Here is a 15,659-nt window from a genome sequence, read left to right as displayed (position 1 = left end):
CCTCACTTTGATCTCCAGTCATCTGGGTCCAGTGGCCAGATATAGATCAAGATGACTGGAGATGGTCCAGCATACATAGAGGGGAGGACTATGAAAGGACTGGAATTATTGGATGGGAGGAACAGAGAAGTTTGGGAAGCAATAGGATATTACTAAGGATTTTCAGCAGAGGAATGAATCAGATCTGTGAATAAGAGTTTGACATTTGGTTATTATTAACTTTAAGACCTTGAGGATGTCACCTTTCTGGGCCTCAATTGCCTTACCCATAAAATGAGGAAGGTGAACAAGATTATTTCTGAGGTGGCTTCCAGTTTTAATGATATTGGAGTCATCAGTATCTTGCTAACCAATCCTTTAAAGTCCAACTTAAATGCCATCTCTTCCCTGAAGTCTTGTCTGGTCACCTCAGTTGGCAAAACACTGCCCTCCTGCCAATTCCACCTCCTTAGACCTTGCCACAGCACCTGATTTTGTAGCTCTCTGATACCATCTTGAACACTGAGTATGTGTTTTTTTCCTCTAATAGATGAACAGCTTGGTGCAGAGATCATGACTTATGTCAACTCTCTATTTCCCCCAGCTCCTAGTTAAGTGCTTTACATAGTGGAGAGAGGAGAAATAAACATTTAATAAGGACTTGCTATATCTCAAGTACTGTGCTAAGCACTTTACAAATATTATCTCATTTGATCCTCACAACAACCCTGGGAGGGAAATGCTGTTACTATCCTCACTTTACGGTGGAGGAAAGTGAGGTTATGTGACCTGCCCAGGGTCACACAGCTAATAAGAGTCTGAGGCTAGATTTAAATTCAAGTCTTGCTAACTCCTGGCCAAGATCTCTAGCCACTGTACCACCTCACTGTCTAGCTGTCATCAAGCTACAAAGAGTTGGTATTTTGGAAATGTGGGTTGCACTGATGCATTTTTCTCTGCCCCACACGTATTGAGGTCTATTTTTCTTTAGATTGTACAAGAATTCTAGAACTTCCATGAGTGGCAAATAATCTTGACCCAGAACATTGAAAATAAAAATTAGTTCCAATGTCCTAAGTGTCTTTCTTACTTTTTATTTTGCTGATAACACTTACAAAGGATAAGAATGCCTTGTGTTTTATCTAGATATATATATTCAGTGTATATGCATTTCATGTATGTGTGTGTATATATATATGTATTTATATATATTATAAATATATATACATATATATATACACACACACATTTCAACACACTTACACACACATTAGTCTCTCATTTAAACCTGACAATTGTGAAACCCCATTTACACAAATGAGGAACATAATCACCCAAGGACAGAGTAGTTTGTGGACAGCTTTGGGGGTTCTTCAGCCTCCTAGGGCAGTGGTGTTCCCATCATCCTACTGTTCTGCTGCCAGCATCCCATCATCATGGAGCCAGCAGGACAAGGTAGACACAAAAGTGTTCACATGGGAGGTGAGCTGTAGCCACTCATCCCTTTTTGTCACTTAGGACCCACTGCTTTCTTACTCTCATTTTCTGCTATTTCGTGATATGAATGCACAAACAACCACGCTCTCCCATTTTATCCTCACATACTAAGTGAATGCAAAACGAGCAGAAGATGGTATTTTATAACATGAAGCTGTTATCTTTGAGAGAGTAGGCTCTAAAGAGGAGAGAGCAAAGGCTTCAGGGCAATATGTATTTTTTTTCCCTATTTTGCACTGGACTTTTTAGCATCGGTATCTAGGTATTAGCGGAGATATGTTCTATATCTTTAAGACAACGAGTCTAACACGTCATTTGAATTTACCTGCTTTCGCATTACATCCGTAGCTTGCATGATGTACCGGGGTGGTAGTCCATGACTTCTAGCCAGGATTATAGCCTGCTCCAGAGTAACACTCAGAGTGCATCTGTCGGCAAAGATAAAGTGGAATAAATTGTTATTTATAGTCACAAAAACACAGTATCTAGATCTTCAAAAAAGCACCCAGAAATCTTAGTCCCCACAGTGCCACCTACTTATCTAAGACATATACAAACATCCATATAAAATATACATATAAAACACATACATGTATATATATATAGCTATAATAGCTAATTTTTATATAGAAGTTACTATGTACCAGGCCCTGTGCTGTAAGTGCTTTACAATTATTATCTCATTTGATCCTCACAATGACCCTGGGAGGCAGGTACTATTATTATCCCCATTTTATAATTGGGGAAACTGAGGCAAACAGGTGAAGTGACTTACCTAAGGTCATATAGCTAGTAGGTATTTGAGGCTAGATTTGAATTCAGGTCTCTCTGACACCAGGCCTAGGGCTCCATCCACCGCTCCACTCAGTAGTATATATACATATATAGGCATATGTTTGTAAATATTATATATACATATATATATACACACACATATATACATACACACACATATAGTATGCCACATATCATATATAGAGTATATATGTATATTATATATACCTCAAAGTATATATGATTATAGACAATATTAGTTAATATTTAAATAGTGGTTTAAGGTCTCTAGAGCAGTTTTCATATATCAGCTCATTTGATCCTCTTAATAATCCTATGAGATATTAACTATTATTGTCCCCATCTTATAGATAAAAAAACTGAAGCAAACTGACATTAAGTGACTTGCCCAAGGTCACACAGGTGGTGTTTGAATTTAATTCAAGTCTTCCTGATTTTAATGTTAGTGCTGTATCAACTACAACAAACTTCCTTTATAGAGAAGTTATTATAATAAACTTCTACTTCAATTTAACACATTTTTATTTTTTAGGTATCGAATATTTTTTCATTAATCTGTACCTCCCATTACTCACTCACCTATGTGAGACAAAAACGATCTCTAAATATATATCTATATAGTCCAGCAAAACAAATTCCTACATTAACTATATAGAAAAATACACATTTCTTTCTGTATTTTAAGTTCGTCAGAAGAAAGGAGCATGTTTCATCTTCATTTTTTGGACAGGCAGTGTTATGGCTTACATATAGCCCATGTGCTTCATGTCTCACACATCAGCCCATTCAACGTTTATATTTTCATTTTTAATCATTTTTGTCAGTGTGATAGGTATAAGGTAGAACTTCAAAGATAGTTTAATTTGTGTTTCACCAATGTTAGTAACTTAGAATATATTTCAAATGACAGTTGAAGCTTCCATTTTATTCTTTAAAAACTATTGATTTCCTTTAAACATTTATTTATCAGGTAATAGATCTCAATCTTATAAATTTGAACCAGTGATTTATATATCTTGGAAATGAGATGTTTATCAGAGAAACTTGTTGCAAAGAGTTCCACGCCCTTGCACCCCCTACCCCCTCAATAATCTGTTTTCCTTTGAATTTTTACTTTAGGTGTTCTTGTACAAAACTTTTTGAAATTTTACATAATTAAAATTTTCTATTTTATCTTGTGTGATTGTTTCTATCACTTTAGTCATGAATAATTTCCTATAAATTGCTAGAAAGGTAATTTCTTCCTTGTACCACTAATTTATTTATATTGTAACTTTTATAACTAAGTCATGTATCCATTTGGAGCTTATATAGGTATATTATGTAAGGTGTTAGTCTAAACCTAATTTCTGCCAGATGTCTGTCCAGTCTTCACAGCAGTTTTTGTAAAATAGTAAATATTTCTCCCAATAATTGAGAGGGGTGTCTTTGGGTTTATGAAACACTATGCTACTGTATTTGTTTGATTCCGTATGTTGTATTCCTAATCTGTTCTGATTATCTCTCTCTGTCTCTGTCTCTCTCATATCAGTACCAAATCATTTTTAATGATTACTGCTTTTCAATACAGTTTAAGATCTGGTATAGAGAGATTCATTCTTCCTCACATTTTTTATTATTGACCTTGAAATCCTTGACCATTTGATCCACCATATAAATTTTATGATCTTTTTTTACTATATAAAATATTTTTCTAGAGTTTTATTGGTATGGCATTAAATATTATATTTATTGCATTAATATCATCACTTTTATTGCATTGGCTCAATTTACCCATGGGCAATTAATGTTTCTTCAAATACTTAGGCCTATCTTTATTTCTGAATTTATTTCTGCAAATGACTTAACTAATACCTAAATGAATGGTGGCAGATACAATTTTGAGTATTTTTTTTTGGCTTTGTGGTGAGGCAATAGGGGTTAAGTGACTTGCCCAGGGTCACACAGCTAGTAAGGGTCGACTGTCTGAGGCTGGATTTGAACTCAGGTCCTCCTGACTCCGAGGCCAGCGGTCTCTTTACTATGCCACCTACCTGCCCCTTCTATAGTTGTTTTAATGGAATTTCTTTTTCTAGCTTTTCTTGCTGAGTGAATGTGTACACACATACACATTATACATATATATTTACACATATGTATGTGTGCATGAGTATACAAATGCTAATGCTGATGGTTTTGTGGATTTCTTCTATATCCTGAAACTTTGTTGAAGTTGTTAATTATTTCCATAAAATTTTTAGTTAAGATTCTTGGGTTCTCTAAGTATAAAATATTAGCCTCAAAAAGTGATGTGTTTTTGTTTTGTTTTTTTGCCAGTGATATTCACTGAATTTTTTTTTGGTCTTATTTCTAGAGATAGCATTTCTATCGCCATGTTAACTAGTAATAGTGTTAATGGAAATACTTGCTTTATTTCTAATCTTATTGAAAAGGTCTATAATTTTCTCCATCACAAATAATTTTCACTTTTTAATTTAGATAAATACTATTTACTAATTTATTCTTATGATTTCTAAAAGTTTTTTAAAATAGAAATGAGTAGATTTCATCAAAAACCTTTTCAACATTTATTAATATAAACATGTTTTTAAAATTATTTATTATTTATATTACTAATACAATTTATTATTCCTGGTATAAATCCAACTTAGTCATAGTGGTCATCTTTCTAATAGGGTGTTACAGTTAGCTTCCTAATATTTTACTTAAAACATTTGTATAAATATTCATTAGAGATATTGGTTTATAGTTTCCCTTTTCTGCTATGTCTTTCCCTGATTTCGGTATCAAGACTATATATCTATACTATAGGGAAAAAAACAGGAAGGATTCCCTCTTTTCCTATTGCAAAAAAAAAAATTTATGGAGTATTGGAATTAATTGTTCTTTGAATGTTTGATAGGTTCCACTTAGGAATTCATCTGATGCTAGAATTTTTATCTTTGGGGCTTATCACTTATTCAACTTATTTTTCTAATATGGAGTTATTTCAATAGCCTATTTCTTCAGCAATCACCATTTTAGTCAGCTACTAGGTGCCAGGTATTAAGCTAGGATCCAGAGACAGTAAGAGAGTGAAATGTTTTGTGTTGTCAAAGAAAAAGCTATTAGTTATGATCAAAATGTAAAAGTCAACAATAAAACCACTATACAATGAAATATATTTCAATTGGCAATAAGAACATTAACTAGACATTCAAATACTGTTTACAAATATATCACAAATGAGGACTAAGGAGAGACTAACCTAGACATTCCAATACAAAACATTAATGAGTTAGGATCTTGTATTTGCATTTATACAGTAAGATTAAATAATCAAGATTATCATATTTTCTATGCCACTTTTGTTCTCAGATAATATCCTATATATATTTTACATCTTATAATGTTTGCCATTCATTTTTGCATTTTGTAAGAAGTTTATAGTTATTTGTAATTTATTTATAAAGCTACAATGAAACTGTTCTATCCCATTATTAAATAAAGAGTAGAATTTGGTGCTAGAAATAAAGGCTATCTTAAAACTATCTGGGAGTATATATTCACTATTGTACCAAACATTGTACTGATGGGGATGGGATCTGAACCCCTAAAAGGAAACAAAAACCATGTCTTTGGGATCTGGATTCCCCCAAAAAAGAAATCTTTGGACTTTTTCCAAATCTCTGGCATTTGTTTGAGGCTGTAATCCACTCTAATAGCCTTTTTTTGTGGCTAAACCCAATCTCCCAATTCTGTTCTGTTACCTCTGGATTGCCCCTGGTCACTTTCTATCCTTAATCCTATCTGGACTCCAGTCTCCCTGGGCTATTGGGTCCAGGTCCCTGGCTTTCTTTTCACCCCAGCTTACTGGCTACTCCCATCCAGATCCTCCTTAGACCCCTCCTCCAGTCACCCCAGACTACTTGGCCTGGATCCCTCCCACGGTCTTTCTGTATATAAGATTCATCTTGTCTCCATTAAGGTGTTCAGATTCTTTAAGAGTCTAGCCAAGGGCTTAGATTCTTATAATCTAATCAAAAGCTCAAAAATGTTTAGATTAGGAGTCTGGCCAATATGGTGGATTCTTTAAATCTCACCCACACCAAAATGATGTCCTAATAAACCTTGTCTTTGGCTGAAAGAAGGATTGGGTCGAATTCATTTGGGTAGGACACGTGTGTTGTGATTTTGAGATCCCAGCACCCCTAAACCTCTAAATCTCAATAGTACCAAATGTAAATAATGCCCTTTCATCTAGTATGTACCCCTATACAGACTCCAAGGAAAGTGAGAGATTTGGATTCTAGCATTTGTAAGGGATTAGTTTACTTTCTTCCTTCTCTTTAGATTTTCTTTGAAAGTACCTTCATTCAAATTTTTCATTATTTCATTTTTTCCACCCTGTAGTTCCAATTTGTTGCTTTAATGTTTTTAATTTTTTTTTTTGGTCTTTTATTCTCTAAAGTGGTTACTTGAAGTTGTGTTACCTGCATTGTCACATCTGGGCAGATGGAGCTTAACTGTGATTTATTTTTTGTGAGTAACTCCCGATGGAGTAATTCTCCCTAGAAATGAATGTATATCAGTAATTCATCTGTTAACTAAGGGTCTTAGTTAAGAGAGTTGTTTGGGGGCATTTAGAGGTTTAGAGTCTTAGAGAGTTACCTGGGGCATTCAGAGGTTAAGTGATTCAACTTAAGCCACTGTCTCATAGGTGGTATGTGTTAGGGGCAACACTCCTCCATACATGTCTTCCTGACTCCAAGGTCAATGCTGTAGTCAATATTCCATGCCCCTTCTCATTGTTTATATAATTCTGTTTTTCTAGTAGTTATATTAGTAGCCTTTTTGTTACTTTATCCCTTACTTTTCATTCCTTTGATAAACCTTTCTTCTTTCTATGCTTTTCCACCTCCCCAATTACCTTCCTCAGCTACCTTGCTTTGATGGTATTTTATTCAAGGGATCACATTAGGTTTCATTTATGTAAATGAAATCATTTATCCCTTCAAGGATCTGTGATTTTTCAGTATTGGTATTCCCTTTATTGGTGCTGATTATCACCTCTCTGACTTAACAAGATGGTCTTTATGAGGTGCTGGGACCCAAAAGTTCCATTACTTTATATGGTTAATCACTCATAGTAAGTTGCTCCAAACTTAGTCTGGTCCTTAGACAACAGATGTACAATTGGGTTCTTACTCTAATTCTTTACAACTTGGTAGAATCTGTCAACGCTTGTTTTCTGTACCCATACTTTCAAAAACCCATGATAAGACCCCAAGAAAGAGCCTTCTGAAAAAATGTATGAAACAGATATAATTAAATATCATTAGCTGTGCAATCTTAGTACAAAAAGTTTAAGCCATACAGAAGAATATTATAATGATGTATTGTTAAAAATAGATAGAGTTGAAACATTTTACTGTCACATTAGAAATAGCCTGATGGCTTTCCATTGTATTCATAGAAGTAATCAATTATTTTCTTACAAATAACATGTTAAGTTTCATTGGCTGTTAAATGACTTGAGCAGCAACCTTCAAATTAGTTTTTCAGAGGCACTCATTTGAAACCCTTAACGACACCCTAATGGGTCAGTATTTTATAATTAGCTGCTAATAGAATATGTTCTATTTGCCAGTAGCGAGTACAGTCTATCAATCTGACATGATTGACATTGCTTTTTATATGTGCATGGAACTGAGGTAAAATAAATACTAACGGGTATCAAGAAGTAGAATTGAAGCTTAATAAAAAATAATTTTCCACCAAAACTGTTTAATCGTCAGGGTCTATAAAAGAACATAGCTTTTTTTTCTTCCTCAAACTAATGCAAAGTCTTTAGCACTCCAATTTTAAATCTCTACTGACTTCAAAATTTCAGTCATTAGAAACCATTACACTGTAGCTGAAAGAATAAGAGAAAAGCTTCACTTTTTCCCTAAACTCAATGAAATATATTTCTGGTGTCCTGAAAAAAGGGTACACTTCTTTTCGCTATTTGTAATAAGCACTTGCTCATTGCAAAGGGTTTTAACTAGAATTCAAATTTTTTTTTAATCTATTTCCTTCATTCATTTCTCCTGATTTATTCCTTTGGGCCAAGGTATGAAAGACCTTGCAGTTTCATTATTCAGCACTGCGGCAGAAAATTATCTTTGTAGCATAAGAAAGAGAAATATGCTCCTGAGTGCCACCTGACTTTTTTTTTTTTTGGTAAAGGTGTTATTTCAAGAAAGATCTAGGGTCCTGGATGAGAAATCACCAGGACCAGGGCTTTGCTCTCTGCCTCAGCAAATCAAAAGTGCAGCTCATTTAGAATTAATAATACCTGCAAAGATGATGGCTCTAACAGAAAATCTATTTTAAATTGGATAAATTTCTTTGGATTTGTGCTCTTGTGCTTCCACCTGCAGTTTATCAAAGTGGCAGCGATGATGCCCTCTTTCACAGAGTAACTGCCATGGAGATTTGTTTTCCAATCTGTTCACAATGTAATTTTGAAATAATCTCAACCAGTGTCAAATGTCAGAAGAAACTTAGGGAAATGGCAAGAAATGCTGCCACTCACTGTAGATGACTGGTGATCCAAACCAAGGTCAAATCCTGCCTTAATAATATCACACCGAGGTCAGAAATGAGACTGAAATTAAAGATCTGAAAGGCTTGCAGTCATCCCAGCACTAAGTTTCCTTGGCTTTTACAAATCTTCCCCACTATTTCACTGTGAAGGCTGAGTGGAAAAATACAACACTTGAAGAAATCATTTCAAATTCTGGCAGTCTCTGGAAGAATCTGGGTCCACAAACCAGCAAGCAAATGGTTTTTCAATGATGCATGAATGTGGTGCCAGCATCAGATGCTACCAGCACATTTTTCATCTTCCAGGAGCTCCCTCAACACCAAATTACAAAGATTTAATTTAAACAAATACGAATGTAGGGAGGGAGGGGTATCACGTAGGTATGGAAGCATATCTGCATACCATTACATGGTTTATAAATTATATTCTGATGTGCATGCTTATTAAAGGCACATCACATTTTTCCTACATATTGAACATTTATCAGACTATGTTAATGAAATGGGAAAGCAATGTCATACTCTATACAAGTTTGCAGTATTAAAATTCAGAAAGTAGCATATAAACTTTATTAATCTTAAGAGATGAATAAAGAAGGATTCAGTGATTATGTTTCATGGAGATAGATAGTATAGCATTGTTTGAAGCTCTGAAACTAAAGGCTCTTTCCAAACAGGTGTCCTAATTACTGGTCACTTGAATTTATTTTTTTTTAAGGGACAGATATTTAGAGAGCAGTATTGATATAAAGATGAGTTCCCTGAGCAGTGTTCCATGGAAATGTGATGTTCTTTATCATATGAATATGGGTCCTATGAGAAAAATCCTAAGTGCTGATCCTTTTTTCTCTCTAAAATACTCAATATGAAATTATATGTGTATATGTACATATATGTATATAACATATATACACATACATACATACATATCTATGTAGCTATAAATATTTGCTTTTCAGATTGAGCTGGCATGGGGGGAAAAACCTAATATCTTCTCTTTTGCCTTAAAATTTCCCTGAATTCCCTTTCTCCAGGGACAATTGCAATCCCATCGGTCAGCTTTTATGGTTTCCATAAATATCCAGATCTAGCGTATTCTATGTACAAATGAATAACAGTTGGAATAATAACTAACATTGATATAGTACTTACTATGTGCCAGGCATTGTGCTAAATGCATTACAAATATTGTTTCATTTGATCTTCACAACAACCCTAAGAGGTAGGTGTTATTATAAGCACCATTTCCAAGATGAGGAAACTGAGGTTAACATAAGTTAAGTGACTTACCCAGGGTCACACAGCTAGTTAAGTGTATGAGGTCATATTTCAACTCAGGTCTTCCAGATTCCAGGCCTGATATTGCACCATCTAACTGCCCAAAATTAGTTTAGGAAATTATGCTTTAATATATATCAAGTATTCAACACTTGTACAAAGTATAAAGGATACTATGTCAATGCCATGAATTATGATGTTCTTGATAATCAAAACTTGACCTATATAGTGCTTTAATACTTACAAATAAAAACTTATGTTCATTTACTTATTCAGCTGTCCATGTCTAGTTTAACAATTTGATGTCATCTGTATAGGGACTTCTCAGTGTGGAAACTCTCTCTACTAATACAGATCAATAAGTCATCTACAGTTTAGTGTTAGAGAGGTGCCAGCACACAGCGAAAATGTATGACTCACTTAGGAGACCCTCTCATGTATTACAGACAGAACACAAACCTAGGACTTTCTGACTTCAAGGCTGGCTCTCTCTTCACAGTACCATGCTGCACCTTGAATATTTATATAGTGTGTTAAAATTTACAAGGTATTTTGCATATATTATCTCATGTTGGCCACAAAACAACTTTGTGAGGGAGGTCCTAGAATTAGTATTATGTTAATTTTGCAGATGAATAATCAGAGGCTCAAAGAGCCTGTTATGACTTGTTCATGCTCACATAGCTAGTGTCAGAAATGGACCTGAAGTCCAGGTCTGTAGGGACTTAGTACAATGATGTTGCCATTGGGTCATATAGCCTTTCTTCCATTTTATATCCATTATATTCCATTCGATCCTCACAACATACCTATAGTGAAAGTTTTGCAGATAAAGAAACTGAGGCTCAAAGAGCATGAAATTTGCCCATGTACTCATATTTAGTAAGTGTCAGAGCCAAGATTTGAAATCAGGTTTCTACTGACCCCAGTTTATCATTCTTTCCATTCTACCACAAGTTATTAAAATTATTTTGAGAAAAGAGTGAAATATAACATGGGAAAGAAATATAAAATTTTAAGGCTGTGGAGGGTCCTCATCAACCTCAAACATATGCATAATGCTTAATATAGAAATCTCTCTCCCTTGATTACTATTGACCTCCTGACAGTGAATAAAAATCTAATGGCCTCATTTAAATTTTATCTTAATGTCATGCTTAAATTTTAATTTACTTATAAAAAAAATTGAATTTTCTGCAGCCTAGAAAATGTCTCCTGAATTTTCCAGTGTTTGCTCCCCACATCATTTCTTACTAACCAGTCCTCTAGTCAGTTACAAGGGTAATAAAATAAATGATATGAGTTATTATCTGTCCTTGACTAGAAGGTAATTGGGCAGCCAGGTGGTGCAGCAGATATAACATGGTCTTGGAATCAGCAGACTCATCTTCCTAAGTTCAAATTTGGCCTCTGACACTAGCTGTGTGACTCTAGGCAAATCACTGTTTACCCCAGTTCCTCTTCTGTAAAATGGGCTGGAAAAGGAAATGTCAAACCATTCCAGTATCTCTGCCCAAAAACAAACAAACAAAAAACAAACCCAAATGGGGTCACAAAGAGTTGGACATTGCTGAAACAACAACAAGGAAGGCAGTTGGCTTTTTGCAAGGCTGATCCATTGGATGGAGATGAGTATAGTATACTTCTGTAATGATAACAATGGGATATTCTGGACTAGGGTTTAACTCCGTGCATACTCCTGAGGGAACTAATTTGACAGGACTATATATCTGTAATGATATTGGTAATTTCCCAATAGAAAGTAAAAAGAAATCATTAATTTCTGTTTATAATTAATAAATCTTCTTGACATAGTTTTAATTTTAATAGTTCCCACACCAACAACAAAGTGTCAAACTATAATACTGTGAGTGGAATGTACAGATAATGTACATTAGTAACCAATTAAAAATATTTGATTTATCATTATTCAGAAAAATATTAAGCTGTTCTTGCCTCCTGCTTATTCATGTCTTAGCTCTAACCTATGAAAATCTGTGTAAAAGAGCACTTGCTCATTTATTTCTATAATTGATATTAAAATTAGTCCATTACTTAGCTTTCTCTAAATTGACATGAAAAATCAACAATGTACTCATCAATTGGCAGAAAGAACTCATGAAGTACTTACTACTTTTATTTTTTTCCCTTTTTAAAGAAAAATGTTGCCTGGATGCTCTTTTCTAGGCTATCTCCTGAACAACAATTCCCCATCACCAGTTAACATTTGCAACTAGATGTCCTGTATGAATGTAAAGTTCAACATTTCCAAAACAGAACTGCTCTCTTTTTCTCCAAACTCACTCCCCTCCCAAAATTCCCTCTTCTTGTCAAGGACACCACTATCCATTTAGTCACTCAGTTTGTAAACTTGCTGTTATTCTCTCTCTCTCTCTCTCTATTTCCAACCAGTTGCTGAAATGCTAACATTTCTTTCTCTATAACATCTGTCACCTAAGTTCCCTTCTTTCTACCCAGAGCTACCATCCAAGTTCAGGAACTCACCATGCTTTCACTGGACTTTTGCATAACCTTTTAATTGAACTCCCTTACTCAATTCTTTCCCCAATCCAAACCATCTTCCACAGAATTGCCACACTGATTTTCTAAACCATAGGTCTGATCATGTCATCACTCTACTCAATAAATGGTTCCAATAGTCCAATGGTTCCTTAGTAACTCCAGGATTAAATATAAACTCCTCTGTTTGACATTTAAAAATCTTCACAGCTTGACCCCTTCTTATTTTTTTTCCAGCCATTTATGTCATCCCCCTTCACACTGTCTATAGTCTAGCTATCCTGGCCAGTATGCTGTTCCTAATGTTCCACTTCCCATTTCTGGGCCTTTGAATTGCCTCTTCTCCATGCTTGGAATGTTTTCCCTCCTTGCCTCTTTTTAGAATCTCTGCTTTTTTTTTTTTGATTCAATTCAAACAACACTCTCTCCAGGATCCCTTTTTCTGGTCCCCAAATCTGACTTTAATTAATAATTGTTGATTGATTTTCTTTAAAAAAAACAAAACAAAACAAAACACAACTGATACTTTCCAATGACATCTCTCCCATAGCAATAGAATCCTTCATTGTAACAAGTAAGTTCAGTCAAGCAAAATGAACATGGTCATTGGCTAAATCTTAGAATGCGCATTCTCCTTCTGATGCTGTCTTTCGCCACTTCTTTCACAATGGGTGGGAAGCCTTCTCTACCATCAGGTCTCTGACATTCTTAGTGTTCACTGCATCACTCGGATTTCTGAAGTCTTGCAATGCTGTTTGATTTTACAATGTTTTACTCCTTATGCCAAATATCCTTCTTGATCTGTTTACTTCATTTCGTACCAACCGGTTTATACAAGTCATCATGAGTTTCTCTGAATTCTTCATATTTGTCATTTTGTATGGACAAAAATATGCTTCTGCATTCATAATACAATTTGTTCAACCATTCTCCATTTGATGGGTACTTAGAACTTGTAGTTCTAAGCTATTACAAAAAGTCTGGTTGGTAAAGTATTGAATTGGTAAATTAATAAAATAGCATCAAAATGTGTATTAAATTTATGTGACCCAAACCAGAATAGCCAACAAACTAATAAGCATTTAGAAAGGAGAAGAGAGGAAAGGAGATTAGAGAGGAGAGGAGGGGAGGGGAGGGCTAGAAGATGGAAAGAGGAAGGAAGCAATGGGTTTAAGATGAAAGGAAGCTCTTTAATTATGGATGAAATACTCCAGTGAAAGGGGCAAGCAGGTCTAGAGTAGGACATTGCAGAGAGTACTCTTTAGGGGACAGGATAAGGAGACAACAGCTGGGGTGGGGGGATAGCATTTGCTCTTTATTTACAATTTGCCTTTACTTCTGTAAACAGTGTTTTCCAGTTGTATACATGACCTTGTTCCCTCAAACTCTGTCTTATTGCTACAGCTAGAATTTCTAAAAACTCTATCAAAAAAATAATAGAGAAAATAGACATCCTTGCTTCACTAGTTACTAATATTTCAATTAATTTTTTCATGAAATCTCTAGAATTCTGTAAATAAATAAATAAATATGTATATATATAATATATATAAATTATATGCCTGATATGATTAGATAAAGGAATTTTGGAGCTCACAAACAAGGAAGTGGAGCACTTGTGAATGAAGACAAAATCAAGGCTATAATATAACTGTCTCTGTATGTAACTGAGGTTGGCTGATTGGCACATAGTATGTACTTAATGAATGCTCACTAGCTCCCTCACATTATCTCTTTCTGTCTTTCTTTCTATGGATCATGGCCACTTGCAGAAGGGAGGGGGTGGCTCCCAAAAAAGAATACTATAGTCATTCAGAATCTTTGAGGCTCCACCTAGGGCCACCCAAATATTTTCTATTGCTGAGCAGTGACCATCAACAGGTGTGACAGTTACAAGTCACAAGTTGTCAATTATTTTGTAAATGTTCTTCAATGATTTCATGTATATGTCTAGTCTTGTCAATGGACGCCTACAAGGTCCCTTTTTCTATTTAGTTCTTAACTTTCAAAGGACAAAGTTGAAGATGAACAGAAAATGGAACAGAAGAAGGAAAAACTGAAAACAAGAAGTTGGAACCAGTATTGTGATCCTAGGTAGGCAGGGAGTCATGTTAAAAAAAACAAAATGGTGCTCTACCCATCAATCATATTAAGAGCCCCTATGGAAAGCCTTAAAATGAAAAAAAGTGGCCTCAAAAGGATCTTATCATAGATGCAGCTTCTATTAAGCCTGAAAGCAGCTCACTGATGCATTGACAAGAGTGCTAGATTTGGAGCCAGAAGACCTGAATTTGAATCTTGGCTCAGTTATTTACTACATGAATGGCCTAGTTCAAGTCACTTTTCTTTTTCAGGAATTTCCTCCTGTAAAATGAAGGAGTTGGACCCAGACAATCTCTGAGAATCCTTCAACTTTATATCCAGGAGCTTATGATCCTATGAAACTGATAACTGAACCCAGGATTTGAAGCACTTTGCTTATGCGGATATGAGTACATGAAAGATAAGTGATGGAGGAAGGGAGTATTTATTTAGTGCCTACTATGTGCCAGGCATTGTGCTAAGAAATTTTATAAGCATCTCCTATGATCCTCACAACAAACTTGTGAGATAGGTGATACTATTATTCTCATGTTATAGTTGAAAAAACTGTGACCCACAGAAGTCAAATAACAGCCTGGGTCACACAGCTAGTAAGTCTCCGAGGCAGCATTTGAAGTCAAATCTTCCTCACAGTGGGCCCAGCACTCTATCTACTACATCACCTAGATCAGGATAGGGGACCTATTGCCTTGAGGCCATATGTGGTCTTCTAGGTCCTTGGGTACAGCCTTTTGACTAAGTCCAAGTTTTACAGAACAAATTCTTTTATTAAGGGGATTTGTTTTGTGAAGTTTGGATTCAGTCAAAGGGCTGCACATGAGGACCTAGAGGGCCACATATCGTCTTGAGGCTGCAGGTTCCCCATCCTTGACTTAGACAGATGCCTCAATAAGACATGAGAGTAACTAATGATTCTG

The 15,659-nt window shown here is 35.2% G+C and overlaps 1 protein-coding gene across 1 annotated transcript in view; it reads right to left on the bottom strand.

The window, feature by feature from the left end:
• LOC114054096 (phosphatidylinositol 3,4,5-trisphosphate-dependent Rac exchanger 2 protein) overlaps nt 1-15,659 on the bottom strand; it is a 385,890-nt gene that overhangs the window by 27,343 nt on the left and 342,888 nt on the right. Inside the window, exon 39 of the mRNA XM_027877210.1 lies at nt 1,802-1,904. Within this exon, the coding sequence (XP_027733011.1) occupies nt 1,802-1,904 (103 nt within the window). The remainder of the gene's footprint in view (nt 1-1,801; nt 1,905-15,659) is intronic.

The sequence above is a fragment of the Vombatus ursinus genome, unplaced genomic scaffold, assembly GCF_900497805.2.
Source record: "Vombatus ursinus unplaced genomic scaffold, bare-nosed wombat genome assembly UNPS02014812.1, whole genome shotgun sequence".
Lineage (NCBI taxonomy): Eukaryota > Metazoa > Chordata > Mammalia > Diprotodontia > Vombatidae > Vombatus > Vombatus ursinus.
Note: the sequence above shows the minus strand (reverse complement) of the source record. Positions and strands in the feature narration are given on the sequence as shown.